Source organism: Lagopus leucura, unplaced genomic scaffold (assembly GCF_019238085.1).
Source record: "Lagopus leucura isolate 7727_CA_CO unplaced genomic scaffold, USGS_WTPT01 Super-Scaffold_100012, whole genome shotgun sequence".
Classification (NCBI taxonomy): domain Eukaryota; kingdom Metazoa; phylum Chordata; class Aves; order Galliformes; family Phasianidae; genus Lagopus; species Lagopus leucura.
This window is the reverse complement of record NW_024962267.1, coordinates 2202816-2217529: the sequence shown is the minus strand read 5'-3', so window position 1 is coordinate 2217529 and position 14714 is coordinate 2202816. Positions and strand designations below refer to the sequence as shown.

Genomic DNA, 14714 nt, shown 5'->3' with positions numbered 1-14714 from the left:
CAATACATACAATGTCAACCTTGCTGAGAGCAGAAGATGGCTAAACGATACTGCAGGGTGAGGCAGAACAACTTCATAATCCTTAAGTTTTGTGGGGTTTGGTAAATTCAATTTCCCAAGTTCAGGTAAGATTTTTTTTTACAGAAGAATACTTAAAAATGGACTCCAAGTCTCTCACTAAATTTTGTATGCAGAGTTCATTCAACTACACTTAAGTGACTTATGAAAAAATAAAACATCTGTTCTATTCTTGTAGACTATGGGAATTTACAGGCACATTAAGATCTGTCTGGATGAGATACTGGATGTATACTGTTTTTAAGCACCTCAAAATATAGAGCCATCCTGAAACATGGAAGTAGTCAGACTCTGCTGCTTTGTGCGACGTCATGTTTTTCCATGCATGAACTACAAGTGCAGCATGCCTTCATGCAGATCACTTCTGTCTGTACATATAGAGAATCCGAGAGTAGAACACCTGGTTCTCGTACCCCCTTCCCCAACATAAAACCCATTTACAAAAATAGTCACATATAATAGTAAACAACCTGTGAATTAAAAAATGATAAGTTCACCAACACTGATTTTTGTAAAAATATGGCAGATGTGGCTGTTGAAATGCAAACAGTGGATACAATTTTTGTACTGAGTGTTTTACGTTAAACACAGAGATTCCTAGGTCCGCACCTTTTTTAAAACCAGTCCCTACAGTCTGATTGGCCATTTTATCTTCTCTTCAGCAGTGTCAGCTGGTAATAAAAACAACAACCTCCTGTCAAGATGTTACCCTGTTTTACAGAGTTGCAGTTTGATGACGAGGGGTCACTGTCTTGTTATAGGCACTGACCTTCTTTATATATATATATATGTAATTATATATATATTTATATATGTAAAAACTGTCAGTTTGGCATGTACCTCCTACAGGAGTCCTGTGGACACAAATACATATTTTCTTAGGCTGTAAACAGTTTATCGCAAACAGAATTATGTGTTACTTTTTACTTTCCCTGCTGTCTTTACCTTTATCTTCTTTTTCTGATTTGTCTTTTTCATATTTATCCTTGTCTGGCTTTGTTACACTATCATAGGATGGTGGGGAGGTTGTGGATGGGGTCATATCTGTTTTCTCTGGAGTGGAGTTCTCATTTAATTTATCCATAATCATATCTTCTTTCATGGGCAGATCATCCTCATCTTTACCTTTATCCTGATTAAATATACATGAAACTTTTTTTACTTTCTGCCTTAAAAGGTGACGCCTGAAAGCACGTTGAATAACAACAGCAGATACCTCCTCCTGTTTCCGTTTTAATGTGGTTGTGATTGGTTCATAGGAGACTTTGGAAGGATTGGCTGCCATAAATCGGTCTTCCATCTGTATTCTGAGGGCATCCATCTCCCCACTTTCCCCTAACACACGCTTTGTGAAAGCAAACAGGATGTCAAGGCAGTGAATTCTGTCACCGCTTACCATGGGCAGATCCATTGCAATCAGCTGGACCTTGTTTGGTTTTGCTATGAGAAGAGGAGGATCTAATGAAGCTGCAAAATCTGATAGTTTACTGAACTCTATGAATTGTGTTGCATCTGGATCAAACTTCTCCCAGACTTCATAGAACATCTCAAAGTCATCCTCGCTCAAGGGCTCGGCACTTTCTTCAGTTGCAACACTGAAGTTCTCCAGAATGACAGCAATGTACATGTTCACCACCACCAGAAAGGATATGATGATGTAGCTGACAAAGAAGAAAATCCCAACCGAAGGGTTGCCACAGTCACCTTTAACAGAGCTCCCTGGGTGATCTTTATGAGGGTCACAGTCTGGCTCCCCGCTGTTAAGAATTGGGGCTAACAAGCCATCCCAGCCAGCAGATGTGGTAATTTGAAATAGGCAGATCATGCTGTTGCCAAATGTTTCAAAGTTGAACATGTCATCAATTCCAACTTCCCTCTTAACGTAGGCAAAGTTGGACATGCCAAATATGGCATAGATAAACATGACCAAGAAGAGCAGCAGGCCAATGTTGAACAAAGCAGGAAGAGACATCATCAGAGCAAAAAGCAGAGTGCGGATTCCCTTTGCGCCTTTAATGAGACGCAGGATGCGACCTATTCTGGCAAGTCGGATGACTCGGAACAAAGTAGGGGACACAAAATATTTCTCAATCATCTCAGCTAAAAACATTCCTGTTGAAAAACAAGTCATATTAGTCAATGATACTATTATATTTCAGTTTCCCCAGAATTAGCCATTTCATGAAAATGAGTTGTTCTTACCTACTATGGAAAGAATGACAACTACAAAATCAAAAATATTCCAGCCGATGGTGAAGTAGTAATGGCGAAGTGAAATCAATTTCAAGACAAATTCTCCAGTGAAAAGTACAATAAACACAAGGTTAATCCAATATAAAATGTTTTCCATGTCTTCACTCTGGTCATCTGTTTCTACCATCATTGTGACCATGTTAAGGCAGATAAGTATCATGATACTGATATCAAATGCTTGTTTTGTTACAAAGTCAAAGACCATGCCTTGGAATTTGTTCTGGGAAGGAAAAAAAAAAAACAAACAAAGTTGCATTACGTTATGCATGGGGTAAAATTTCTTTCTTTTTTTCCAAATTTCTACAAATTAATTAAATCTAGCATGTAAGGGGATTTCATGTCTTCCATAGTCTTCCATTTGTATGAATTTTCCAGTTTGCACATGTAAACACAAATCAATCAGAAATGCAAATACTATGTCTATAAGCATTAACAGTTAGATTTCAAAATACTCATGGTAGTTTTTAAAGTTGCGAAGGTCAATTTTCTATCTCAAACAAGTTCACTGTAAGATTTTGTGTCACAATATTAAATGAAGTCTTAACCTGGCAAAAGTTGGGGAAAAAAAAAAAAAAAAAAAAAAAAGAAGTGTAAAGAGGCTCAGAGTTAACAGCACTTCATTTGTCCTAAATCTTAAGGAAACACAGAAAAATTTCAAGCCCAAGTTCAGTGTTCTTCATGTTACCAAAATAACCTTTACTACACCTTGCATTTTCAGCTATAGAGAATTTACTGATAGCTGAGTGGGCATCTCAGCTGGTTCCACAGTCCAAAGTAGAACTGCAGAGCTGGAATCACTGCACCATCTAAACTTTGCTCTGAAGTGCCACGGGAGGGCTGGAGGAAAAAAAATTGTATGGATTGTGCAGCAGGAATGAATGTGAGAGGTAAAAGGATGTTTTTTTTCAGGCAATAATATTGTAACTTGCTTCCAGTCTTCCTTGATGACTGAAAAGGCCTATGCCCTAAAACTTTCACATATTTTGACAAATATATTGTCAGAGTTCATTGTTTTAGTCTTTGTTTTGAAAAAATGTCACATATAATGTCACTGCCATTTGTAAAGAGAAAATGAAGGGGAAAAAAGGAAAGGTTAAGAGTGCTTCATGTTGAGGCTACAAAAGATAAATATTCTGTATTTCAGATGAATAAGACTTTTTTATATCTTTTTGTTTGTTTGTTTCAGGTTACAACTTAATTCAGTCTAAGACATACCCAAAACAGTTCTTAAATAAATGTAAAAAGAGAAGGTTTTTATTCTTACTGCTGGTCGTGGTATAGGCTTCTGTGGTTTCTTTGAACCCAACTTTTTCATTGCATTGTAGTATTTCTTCTGTTCTTCTGTCATAAAAATATCTTGACCTCCAAAGTAAAGCGAAGAGACAAAAACTGGTTAAAATCACATATTTCTATTGATTACTTATAAACAGGAATACATATTAATAATAATCACTCTCATTCTAATCTGTGGGAAAATTAGAATAGACATCTAAGTTCCCGTTTATCTTGATTATTAGTATATGAGTAACAAAAAAATTGCTTTATAAATGTCACTTTCAAAGTTTAGGATATTTTTTGAAAGATTCTTGAACTTTAAATGATAGATTTCTTGTTTTTATTTGGGTGATACAGGTAATAAGAACCTTCAGGAAGGAGAAGTGCTTTTTCTTTGTTCTGCTGAAGTTATTATGGAGACACGAATGAACAAAACATTCCAATCCTGTGCTCTTGTTTTTCCTTTTGAGTAAATTTTGGCAAAATATTAGAATTGACTTCTATGATACCAAAGGAAGATGAGAAGTTAGTCATGCAATTAAATCTCACAACTTTTATTTTCTAACCACAAATGCAGGACTTGGAGCAGAAGATCCTGGAACTATTACATGGATTGAGAAGGAAAAAAAAGCCAATTTCTCTCCATCTCAACAAATTTCAATACATGACTCCAGCAGCATTTCCACCAGTTCATTGTCCTTCCAGACAATTTAATTCAGTTTTGTTGCTGAAACACTGCTGCCTTTTGAGGCAGTGTTGACAAAATAAGATGACTAAAGGGAGGACAAATAAATTTATTAAAATACTTACTATTACAGCTCAGAAATCTAGGCTGCTGAGCTCAGAGATTTGACAATAACACAACTAAGAGGTTTTATAGCTGCATTTAAGTATTTCAGTGATTATTTTTTTTTATAATCTTGTTAAAGATTCCAATCTGAAATCCACATCTTTACATCAGTATTGAATATTTCACTAACCATGGAAAGACTTCTGTTGTCACTTGTCTGTCAAACAACATTTATCAAGACAAACTGTACTGCTTTATATCAACTTTATGTATTTAATATGCAAAGTGGGTTATCTTAAAATGAAGCCTGAAAAGAAAATAAAGTTACTGTTTGTGGACCAAAAGGATCAACTGTTAGCTTTCTTTTCTGAGTAACGATGAAATACTTATCTTTTTTTTCTGTTGGTTGAAATTGTCTATGATGACACCAATGAAAAGGTTCAAGGTAAAGAATGATCCAAAGATTATAAAGATGACAAAGTAAAGATACATGTATAGGTTATCTTCATACTTAGGCTGATCCAAAACCTGCAGAAAGGCATAGACACTAAGCCTTAGTTTAAATGTGGACACAGAGCTGAATAGCTGCTGAGTATTTATAAAGTAATATTCTTGACAAAAGACTTTGCTATTGAACTTGATACTTCATTTTCCAAAACTCTTACTCACTATATTATGTAAACATTGAAGTCACAATTTTTTTTAAACTAGGATTACCATCCATTTGAATCTGTACACAACCAGAAACATCAACTTTTAAAGCTGTGAAGATCTTAGTGTATCTTGTGAGAAGCCACCAGTGTAGGCTTGTAGAGCTTCACTACTACAGGCACTAAGTAAGCTTCCCTGGATTTTACTATTTGTTACATATTAATTTTGTACAACTTCTTTTCTTACTGTTTTACATCTCACTGCAATCTACCCTAATTTTAACCTGAGTTTTAACTCAAAAACCTGACCAATGCAGGTTACAACACATGTTCTTTGCAGTGGCCTCGGTAGGCTAAAGAAAGGCATCCAAACAATGTTTAGAGTGAGCATGTTTTTTTGGTACAGCTGTGAACATTTATTATATTATAACAGATCTCCTGCTGTGAGTGTAGCTTACAAAAAACTTGGAGTTTCACCACTATAGTTTATTTAGTTGTTTACTTACAATTAGAGCACAATTTGCACCAAGGAAGGAAGGGGAAGACAAAACAGTATGAAAATTCGCAGGCCAAGTTAAGAATAGAAACTGTGTCCTGAAGAAAAATCAGGCTGTTTGCAGAAGATAGTGAAAATCTCACCTTTAAAAAAAGATTAGTGGTACAAACCATAATCTCTAAGCTGTGTATCCATGCCTGTTTCCAAATGTAATTAAAACCTCAATACACACAATGAGAGGAGGAAAAGGCATTTCATGGCAACAGTTCAGTCTGCTGCGGAATTAAGGAATTTTGGTCCAACTGCACCACAGAGAATTTGGACCTTTTAGGACTGCTCCTCTGTTTTTTTATGTCTCTTGTATTTTTCCTATGGCTTCAATTTTCTCTAACTATAAAACTGCAATAACCCCTTGTTCTCTCGCTTTTACTGTTATTTCTAAAAGATGGTGTTAAAGTTATGTTCTTAAGTCTTACAGCTCATACAGTCAAACTGATGGAATTGAGGGAGTATACTTACATTACGAGAATCCACAGCAGCATACATGATATCCATCCATCCTTTAAATGTAGCCTATAAACAGAACACTGGTGTTTACCTCACGCTTTTTCTGGGAAACGGCTTGTCAGAAACATTTAAGAGCTAAAGACTAGCCACGTTTAAAAATTTAATCCAAAACACCAGCTCAGTGTAATATTAATAGGCAATAAAACATTGTACGTTTTATTCATATATGGGAATCACAAGCAAATTGTAATGTTTGACTATAAAGGACACAACCTGTATTAAATTAAGAACTTTTATATATAATGAGTAACACACGATACAAATTATTTTCTGTGTATGAGCAAAGTAGGTACACTTGATATCGATTCAACACATCCTGGGTAAATTTAATTGCTTGTTTTTCTTATGTTAGTCCCTACAGCCTCTACATTGGTATTATTTATGTAGTGTCACAGACTTATCCACACATAAGAGTTATCCCCAGCTCTTGGCTCTAATGGATGACTCTTATAAACTGTTGAGGTGATATACCACAGAATTTTTGAGCAAGAATTCAAATTTATTTGACTTTATAGCTCACAGAAATGAATACCTCTCTGGATCAGGAATAACTATTTATCCTCTGTACATGACAACAAATTTGTCATGATTAATTAACACTAATTAGAAATAATACAGCCAGGAAGAAATAGCTTGTATTTATGATGAAGGACCTCCCTAAAATGCACTGCACTGTATAAGCATGGGTGATCCCAAATCTAAAGAACATATTTAAATGCTAATAATCAGAAAGATAAGAGAAATATATTTAATTTGGAACATATGAATTCACAGGATTCTTAAAATTGCTGACAAAGTATCTTGGGAAGCATGTTTTCTACAGCAGTTTTAAGTTAGAACCTTGTAAAATATAGTAAGAATTTTAATTATATGTAAATACAATTTTAGAGAGACTTTACAAACAGAAATATATCATTAAAAGTTATCTTTAAGATAAGAGATCTTTATCTCTGCTGTGAGAATTCTGAAAGTATCAAACTTTCACATATGCCCCTGCAAGTTCATCTCTTTTAAAACCAAGCTCAACGTCCAACAAGTAGAATCATACTATATACGTAATCAAACAGAAAAGCAAGGCTGATCTATAATCGGAAGAAACGAGATGCAAGGCTGATATACATTTGAAGAAAGGTTAAAAAAAAAAAAAACAAAACACTCTATATATGTTAAAAATCCACTTCTGCTTACAGTTTTCCACACAGACGCATTTATATGCACACATATATATGTATATATTTTTAAAACACATACTCCACAATTTACTTAAGGATTTTTATAGGCATAATGCCAAACAAAGAAGCAAGGAAAAGTATTTCTACCTGAAAGAAGTGAATAGAAATAACTTTTTCTGTTAGAAGTAAACCACAGAGATATAAAAAGAGAAATAGACATTCAGGAGTGGTGACTTACCACTTGAAGTAAAGAAAGGTAACCAAGGCCTACATTATCAAAGTTAACTTTCACATTCTTCCATCTGGCAGTTTCATTGTTTTTAATGAGCTCCTCACATTGGCTGTAATTGTTGATTTGGCTGATATCAAATCTCTCATCAGTTGTAGTGTTAACACAGTAGTAAAATTTTCCAGCAAATAGATTTACGCCCATGATACTGAAGATCAGCCAGAATATAAGGCAAACAAGAAGCACATTCATAATGGATGGAATTGCTCCCAAGAGGGCATTTACAACCACCTGGTGTACAAATGAAACCAGATACAGTGTAAGAACACAAACACTACAATCTTCATTAGACTGACTTAAATGTACCTCTCTGTTTCAATTCAGTATTAATCTGTATTATAATTTTGGATTATAATACTATACAAATTTTGAAGAAAGATAAAGTATCAGCATAATTAGAAGGAAAACCATACAAACAGAAGCAAATGGAAGCTTTAAGTAATGGGGAAAAAAAAGAAGAAAATATAAAATGAACTTTAAAAACAAAGAGCATTAATCAATAATTTTAAAAATATGTACTTAATATATGTCTACAAAATTGTATCTGTAATATTTCTAATGACTGACTGCATCAAGCACAAAAAAAATTTTCTCTATTACATTTTTATTGGATAAACAATCCTAATCAATGTTTTTATTGGATAAACAGTCCTAATCAATGTTATTGAGCACATTTTTACTTGAAAGTAATTTTAAGACTTCTTTTAAATAAAACTGGGAGATGTATCCATGTTCATTTGGATGGCTATATATAAAAGCAGAAAAGCAGCCATGTTCAAACAGCAGGCTATCTGAACACAAAAATGCTGGTTGTGAAAGCAGCAGATAAGACTTAAAGTAGACTTAATTTATTTAATGCTGAAATTGATGAACTCCTAAATCAGGTAGCTTTGGTCTTAAGCTTTTTTGTAATAACTACGGAACAACTCTGTCCACTTTTCCAAAAAAAAAACCTGAATCAGTTCCATAGAATCTAACACAGATTTTGTTTTTAAAAAATGCAGGATATGAGGTATTACATAGATGTGATTATAGATGACCTGACTCAGGTTATATGACATAGGTACTACAACAGATCTGATAGTACATTAGTCTGTTTCTAATTGTAAAAAATGCTGGCCTTATGTTTATGTTTCATGGGTTTCACAGAATTCATTACTTGCAAAATTAGTCATCTAAGCAAATCAACTTTCATTCATATCTATTTTATATGACTGAAAACCTTCAAATGTTACAGTAGGTGAAGATCTACCATCCTGTACAACATATAGTAGACACGGCCTGAAGAAAAGAAGAAATACCTCTTTGACTTTCAGAGCTCCTTTTATGTCAAAATAATACCTCTTTGAGGTAATCCACACTTTGGACAACGTTATAAATTTCCTATGACATCAATTAAACTCATGTTATGTTAAATTTAGATGCTGGAACAAATTAGAATTAACATAAGCTATTCTCTGATTCCATTAAGGCACAGAACATTAGATGAACTCTCCCATGCTTCTTGAACATTTGATTTTTTTATTTTTTTTTTTGCACAAACTTTAAGTCACGTATTGCAATAAATATTTATCTCTAACAGGGACATTTTAATAATCAAAATAATCTGTTAAACATAATAAAATATGCTTAGCAATATTTATTATAAACCAGTAAGCAACAACAATACAGCATTTTATCACTCATGAGCAGGGAAGAGATCAATGATTAATCTATTCTCACTATTTCAGCAGTGCTCTCTTATGCTGACTTGTATCCATAGATTTGTCAATGATGTGCCTTTGCAGGGCTGTGAGAAGCAGGCCTACATAAAGAAACTATTACCTTAATAATAATGTTGAATTAATTTGAATTGGAGATCTAGGAAGTTATTGATTAAAACTGGAAGTCTGACGGGAATAATGAACGGCTACAGATTTTTTTTCCAATTTTCCAAACATTTTCCAAAAATCTATTAGCTAAGAAAATATTATTTTTATTTAAGGTTATCTCAATTATTCCTAAAAAATACAATTAAAAATATAATTAGAATCTTTAGCTGTAGAAGTATTGTTTATTAAAAATAAATATTGAAATATAAAGAGATAGATAATGAAAATATTTGTTTTCTAGTTTTCAGTCTCATTACACCTGAGAATGCTGTTCCTCGTTCTACTTTGCAGGTCAAGTCATGTTATTCTTTCTATTACTGCTAAATTTCACAAGCGACATACTTTCTCTGGTATTGTCTGAGTCCTGAAGCTATAGCAGAACCAGGTTAAAATATGTATCATTTGAAGACACTCAAAATATAATTTTGAGTATTATGAGAAAAGCTTCTAGATAGCTCCAGGCTCGCATTGAAAGTAGGGGCACAAGAAAGGAGGACAAGTGAAAAGAAAAAAAAAGAAATAATTAAAAAGAGATTTAAGAGCATCCTTTGCTTATTTAAATAAATAAATAAATAAATAAATAAATAAAAAAGTAGTATGGGCCTAGCACTATATAGCAGTGAGTGACAGCACTCAGGACAGAACAGACAGATCATGTCTCACTGTAATTCTCAACTCCCACAGTCCAGTTTCCTGAAGCTTCACATGCAAATTAAAACTTACTTCCATTATCAAGAGTGATGGGAAGATGCAGTGGAAACATCACATGCTACCATTAATTAGAAATAGAGGAATATTTTCTATTAATTATTAATTTGGGTAGGCACAACAAACCATGATCCTAGAGAATACTACAGTGGATTAAAACTTTTAGATACGTAGAAAAGAATTTCTTGTATCTATATAGGAACTATAGTCATAGAATAAAATCATAGAATGGCCTAGGTTGGAAGGACCTCAAAGATCATCTACTTCCAAGCCCTCTGCTGCAGGCAGGGTTGCCAACAACTAAATCAAGCACCAGATCATGTTGTCCAGGGCCATATCCAACCTGGCCTTGAACTCCTCCAGGGATGGAACATCCACAGCTTATCTGTGCAGCTTATTCTAGCATCTCACCATCATATGAGTGAAAAATTTCCCCCTGACATTTAATCTAAATTTTTCGTCTCTTGTCCTATCACTTTCTGTATAAAAAGAAGTTGATTTCCTTCCTGCTTATAAGCTCCCTTTAAGTATTTTGAAAGCCAGTATCTGGTCTACCCTGGGCCTTTTCTCAAAGTTCAACTGTCTCAGCCTGCCTTTGTAGGAGAGGTGCTTTAGTCCTCAGATCATCTCTGTACCCATTCCAGAAGCTCCACATCTTGTGCTCAGTGGAAGTAATTTTAAGTGCCCATGAAAATATGTACACCATACTATAGCGTTATATTTTCAGTTCAAAGAAATTAATATATTATGAAGAGATATCTTGAATTTCCAGGTATCAGATCTTAAAATCATTTTGTAATTAATTCCTTCGCCAACTTGAGCTACTTAGCTTTATAACCTTAAGACTGAGGATTTTTTAAATAATCCAAAATTCTTTATATCCATAAAAATGTTATTCCAATAGTTAATTGCTTAAATAACAAAAACATGTTTATTTTTATTCTAAAGTTAACTTCATGCACTACTTATTATTATATCTATTCCTAAAGTCATAGATCTCCTTCTTATTCAGATGATTTACTAAGAGATACAGTCAGCAGATCCAGATCAAATCTGTAGGCAAAGCATCACCATGAAATTTATGAGATGGAAAATAACTCCCAAATCTTTACAAAATGCACTACTTTTTTTTTTCTTTCCACACTAAATTTCCACTTCATGAATTTGCTACAAAGTTGTGTTCTCAATTTTTTTGCTAATTGTTCTGATTAAAAAGCAACAATTAATGTGTTTTTTAGAAAGATATTTTACACAGGCCCTTTATTTGATAAAACATCCCAAATGTTGACATTTTTCTCAGCATAGTTCTGAAGGATTTTTTTTTTTAACTGAAAATCCTGAATTGTGCCTATTTTAACCTAAATACAGAAGATAAAGAACTATGAAAACTTTACTTTCTTTGCAATTTTCAAAACAAATATTTTTTTTTCAGTTCAGAAGAGAGAATACAGCGGCTGTTCTGAAAGTAATGCCTCTTATTTTATTATGCTGTCCTACAACATAAGGGGCAGATGTTGGGTTTATGGCAGTATAGGCTGAACCTTCCCACTAATATTCCAATACATGTAGTTGCCGTATGACAGATGGCAGCAGAGGGGCAGTTTGACAAAATGATGTGAAGTCTCATGTGCAAGTGCGGATGAAGCAAAGGGGTGTCACTGTATTCCTGTGTAAGGAAAACATTGCAGCCACTGACATTCATTAATGCTTCTTGAATGTTTATGGAGACCAAACAGTGGATGTTAGACAAGCCATGTTCCAGATGGCCATGCAGATTTCTACAAGCGCGGCATGCAGGCTCTTGTTCATCAATGGCAAAAATGCATAGCCAATCTTAGTGACTACGCCGATAAACAGTGTTTGTAGCTGAGAATATGCTCCATCAAATAGAGTTATTGTGCTATTTGTATCTCTTGTAGTTTACATGGAAATAAATAGGAGGTATTACTTTCAGAGCGACCTACGCACAGGTAGCTACTTAGAGCACAGGCATTCTAACTTGTTCAAAAATGCTATAGGAAAAAAAACATATTACGCTGAGGAAATCTATGAGAATTCATATTCTGATGAGGGCTCTCTCAAAATGGTAGTGTTGTGCAGACTAAATTTCAGAAAAAAAAAGAAAAATTAAACTTAATTACTAAGCAGGATAGAAATCTACATTTACTAAGAATAAGGCAAAATACTTTTTAAAGCATGGCAAAAATTTTGTGTGAAAAGTTTTTTTTATGTAATTTTAACAGGCCTTTCCTGTAACTTATCACTGTGGAATTGTTAAGAACAGATGTGGTAGAGTACCAAAGCAAATGTAGAGTGGCTAGACAGCCCACCAAGAAAGCATCTGTGAGATTCAGAAATTTGTTAGAGGCAAGTGCATGGTATTTTCCACTTGAATATCAAAACCTATTTCCTTTTTAGTTGGAAGTCTTTTGATTTCCATCATATTTTCTCTAGAAAATCAAGAAGCTGTAGTTGACTTAAAAATGTACTAATAAGCTTTTAAACCAAGGTCTCAAAGATCAGTGATCACAGCAGGTAGATCACACAAGGACCCTTTTTAATTCATCAATAAGTTTTCAACTCAGGTACATTTGCTGATTAGACTTATAGCTATGTGTTTCAGTTAGACATATAGACCCTGAATGAATATGTCAGACATCTTGTGGCTGGAACTGAAATGCCTTTTATCTCCAGTTGTTGACTACTGCCTATAAGAGAAACATTTCTAGAGTTTTCATATCATAGCAGAATATGTAAGGTCTTTGTCCATTCCAGTATACTGAAGAAATTATTTGAACTAATCACTAATCTGACTTTGCACTAAAATACACTGAGAGCCAATTAGGGCAAATCAGGGTCTCAGCTTTGGTAACTGTTACAGCAATAACTACTGTAGATAGTAACTTCTCAAACTTATCCAGCTCTGCCAGCAAAAATGTCTTCCCATATGTTTTCAGCCTTCTTAGTGCTCTGCAGATTACAATCAACATTTTAAAGTCAATACAGAAAGCAGTAAACAATCAGTTTAAGCCAGAAATCATAAAAGAAAACATCAGCTCCATCTTCAGCGTGCTACAAATGCTGTTTCAAGTAGAATGCAATAGTCATCTACTCTGAAGGAGTGAAGGCATTTTATCACTGCCAATTTTCTTACATATGGATTCATAACAAAGCTTTTAATTTGTAACAGAAATTGCCAATTAATATTTTCATAATAGTATGTTAAAAGATTTTTGATGGACTATGGATATGACATTCTATACTTGTAGGAAAACACATGTATGCATATATATGTATATGTGCTCATACTTTTATGAGGAAACGTTGATTTTTTTAAACTATAGCTGTAAGAGGATTTAATCACATAGGATAAATTCAGTCATGTAGTAAAATTCCAGAGATCCATGCAGTTGATAAACCCTTGGGCCTTCAGGAAAACATGAAATTTGCTGAAAGGCCAGCAAACTTAAATAAATGTTACAATGTGTGCAATAACACATGAATTCATATAAGCAGATGAAGTCTTTTGCTTATATGTTAGTGATAAATGTAAAATATATAAGATGATGGTGCAGCATTTTTGCATGGATTTGTCATTGATTATTCTGCATGCATTGCTTCTGTGTATGCATGCATTACTTCAAATTCTTTCATTTTTTCTTACCCTCATCCCTTCAAATCGCGACAAGGCTCTCAGAGGTCTCAAAGCTCTTAGTGTCCTAAGGGATTTAATCGCACCAAGTTCTGAGTAGCCCAAGGCATTAGCTGTTAAGCTAACCAAAGAGACCTACACAAAAACAGAAAGGCAATAGTGCTCATTCATCTTGTATATCCTTTGATACATATGGTGGGATGACATGTGCCCTGAACTTCAAAGAAGATTCAAGGGTAGACCTCTTTCTCTAGGAATCCTTCTGTAATGCAGAAAGTTTTTAAGTCAGACAAAGCAGAATAAAAGTATATCCTAGGTACCTGTTGATGAAATCATCTTTGTAGAATGGTATACAAATGTCTTCTAAATTCACATAAACCAGCCAATATTTGGTGGTATTTAATGAAAAATGAAGTCGCATGCAAAAAGAAAATTTGCAGAAGTTGGGTGAATTGGAATGCTCAATTTAGGACAAGACTTTCCATGTTATCTTCAGAACTTGAGAATGTAAAAGCTCTCAAAAACTACATCCAGACCTGGCCTTTGGTCAAACGTAAATTTCTAGTGTCCAGAAAATCTTATACAACAGCTGTAGCTACCAGTGCTGCTCAGATTTAGCAAGACTAATCAAAACTGATAACCAACTGTTAGATGATGGTAGGGAACTTCACTGTTAGGCATATCCACACTTCATTACATTCCCTGTGAATCCTTTAACAACTTCATCAATTTTGACTTGTGTAACGCTGACACGGGTCTGCAGACAGATGATTAAATAAAACAGAATAGCTGTAAAATAAATAATACAATTACCTTTCATCAGTAATCCTTAAAAATGTATTTATAGTAGACCATTTGGAAGGAATGGTCCCAGTAAAGAAAATTTTTTAACATCTACTGTAATTTAATGCCT

General features: G+C 34.1%; 1 protein-coding gene across 9 annotated transcripts in view; it reads right to left on the bottom strand.

Moving 5' to 3' along the window:
* Nucleotides 1–994: 994 nt before the first annotated feature.
* Nucleotides 995–14714, bottom strand: part of LOC122181706 (sodium channel protein type 2 subunit alpha) — a 53187-nt gene continuing 39467 nt past the window's right edge. For all 9 annotated transcript variants that reach the window (XM_042874347.1, XM_042874349.1, XM_042874355.1 and 6 more), the window contains 7 exons: nt 13814–13936; nt 7520–7801; nt 6062–6115; nt 4787–4924; nt 3596–3700; nt 2281–2551; nt 995–2190 (listed from right to left, as the gene is read on the bottom strand). In XM_042874347.1, the coding sequence (XP_042730281.1) occupies nt 995–2190; nt 2281–2551; nt 3596–3700; nt 4787–4924; nt 6062–6115; nt 7520–7801; nt 13814–13936 (2169 nt within the window). The remainder of the gene's footprint in view (nt 2191–2280; nt 2552–3595; nt 3701–4786; nt 4925–6061; nt 6116–7519; nt 7802–13813; nt 13937–14714) is intronic.